The following is a 1,136-nucleotide window of genomic DNA, read 5'->3' as shown; positions in this document are numbered from 1 at the left end:
TATATATACATACACGAATAATAATAATAATTAACTAATATTAACTAATAATTTACTTTAACGCAAAATTAAATGTGAGGATTTGAGCAGACCCCAACTTCTATTACAACTTCAGTCCCAGCAGCAAGTATTCACACTGTTGTTTTTATGTGATAAAGTATTATCAGTATCATAAAATCATATGTCTATATACAGTTGAGACGTGACACTGTAACCTAATTGTAACACTTACTTTAAACCGTGATCGTCGGGGTCAAATCCGTGTTTTTTGCAGACATCCTCCAGGACCTGAGATCGAGAAAATGCAAGAGGAAAGTCACAATAACAAAGCCTCGCCAAAAAGGACTAGTGGTACTAAAACAGAAAAATGATCTGTCACTGGCTAACAGGGGTTAGCACAACATGCTAAATGTGAAAACAGTTCGCTGGTTGACAAAAGAAACAGATTTACCAATCCGTAAATGTCTGAAACCATAAAATGTTTCTTTAACACAACTTACTTGTAACAACGGCGTGTTTGGAGACACTTTGACTGTTTGTCTTCTTCCATTAGGAGTCAGAACCGTCACAGCTGAACCACTGGCTGCCATTGTTTACGGTGACGTCAGTGTGTTTGTTTGAACCAACTTTATTAACCAGCCTCCAGCTTACAACAACACATGATGAAGGGTTCAAATCGTCTGAAATACATGAAACGACAGTGCCTGGGTTCTTTTTTTTTTTTTTMCACAGCAAACTATTAATTGGCTTATGCACATGCTTTGAATTTAAAATGTGTAAATTATTAAATGAAATTTCAGCCTTCCATCATAATGTTAAACCCTGCTATTCACAGATTCATAGGACATCTTTGGGATTGTAGACTGTGTCAGCAAAACAATTGTGTGAATTACTTGCATGTAATGTGGTTTGTTGCCACCATAACAAAGCTGCTAAAAAGAAAAAAATTCTGAGAAACAAGGAGGTATTTTAACATAGTGAAACATTGAAAAGCAGAACTTTGGCTTTCTTTTTCTTTTCTTTTTTATTCTTTTTCCCCACTTTCTCATTTAAAATTAGTGATAAAAAGCCAAAACATTTTCAGGTTAAGGTTGCAGAAAGTTTGCTCTGTAGTACTGGACCCATTCATCTGTAGG

The 1,136-nt window shown here is 35.4% G+C and overlaps 1 protein-coding gene across 1 annotated transcript in view; it reads right to left on the bottom strand.

Moving 5' to 3' along the window:
• Positions 1-612, bottom strand: part of aspscr1 (ASPSCR1 tether for SLC2A4, UBX domain containing) — a 32,438-nt gene extending 31,826 nt beyond the window's left edge. The window contains exons 1-2 of the mRNA XM_014014011.1: positions 501-612; positions 233-288 (exon numbers count right to left, since the gene is read on the bottom strand). Of these exons, the coding sequence (XP_013869465.1) occupies positions 233-288; positions 501-590 (146 nt within the window). The 5' untranslated portion in view covers positions 591-612. The remainder of the gene's footprint in view (positions 1-232; positions 289-500) is intronic.
• Between the last annotated feature and the right edge of the window lie 524 nt (positions 613-1,136).

Source organism: Austrofundulus limnaeus, unplaced genomic scaffold (genome assembly GCF_001266775.1).
Source record: "Austrofundulus limnaeus strain Quisiro unplaced genomic scaffold, Austrofundulus_limnaeus-1.0 Scaffold109, whole genome shotgun sequence".
NCBI lineage: Eukaryota > Metazoa > Chordata > Actinopteri > Cyprinodontiformes > Rivulidae > Austrofundulus > Austrofundulus limnaeus.
Note: the sequence above shows the minus strand (reverse complement) of the source record. Positions and strands in the feature narration are given on the sequence as shown.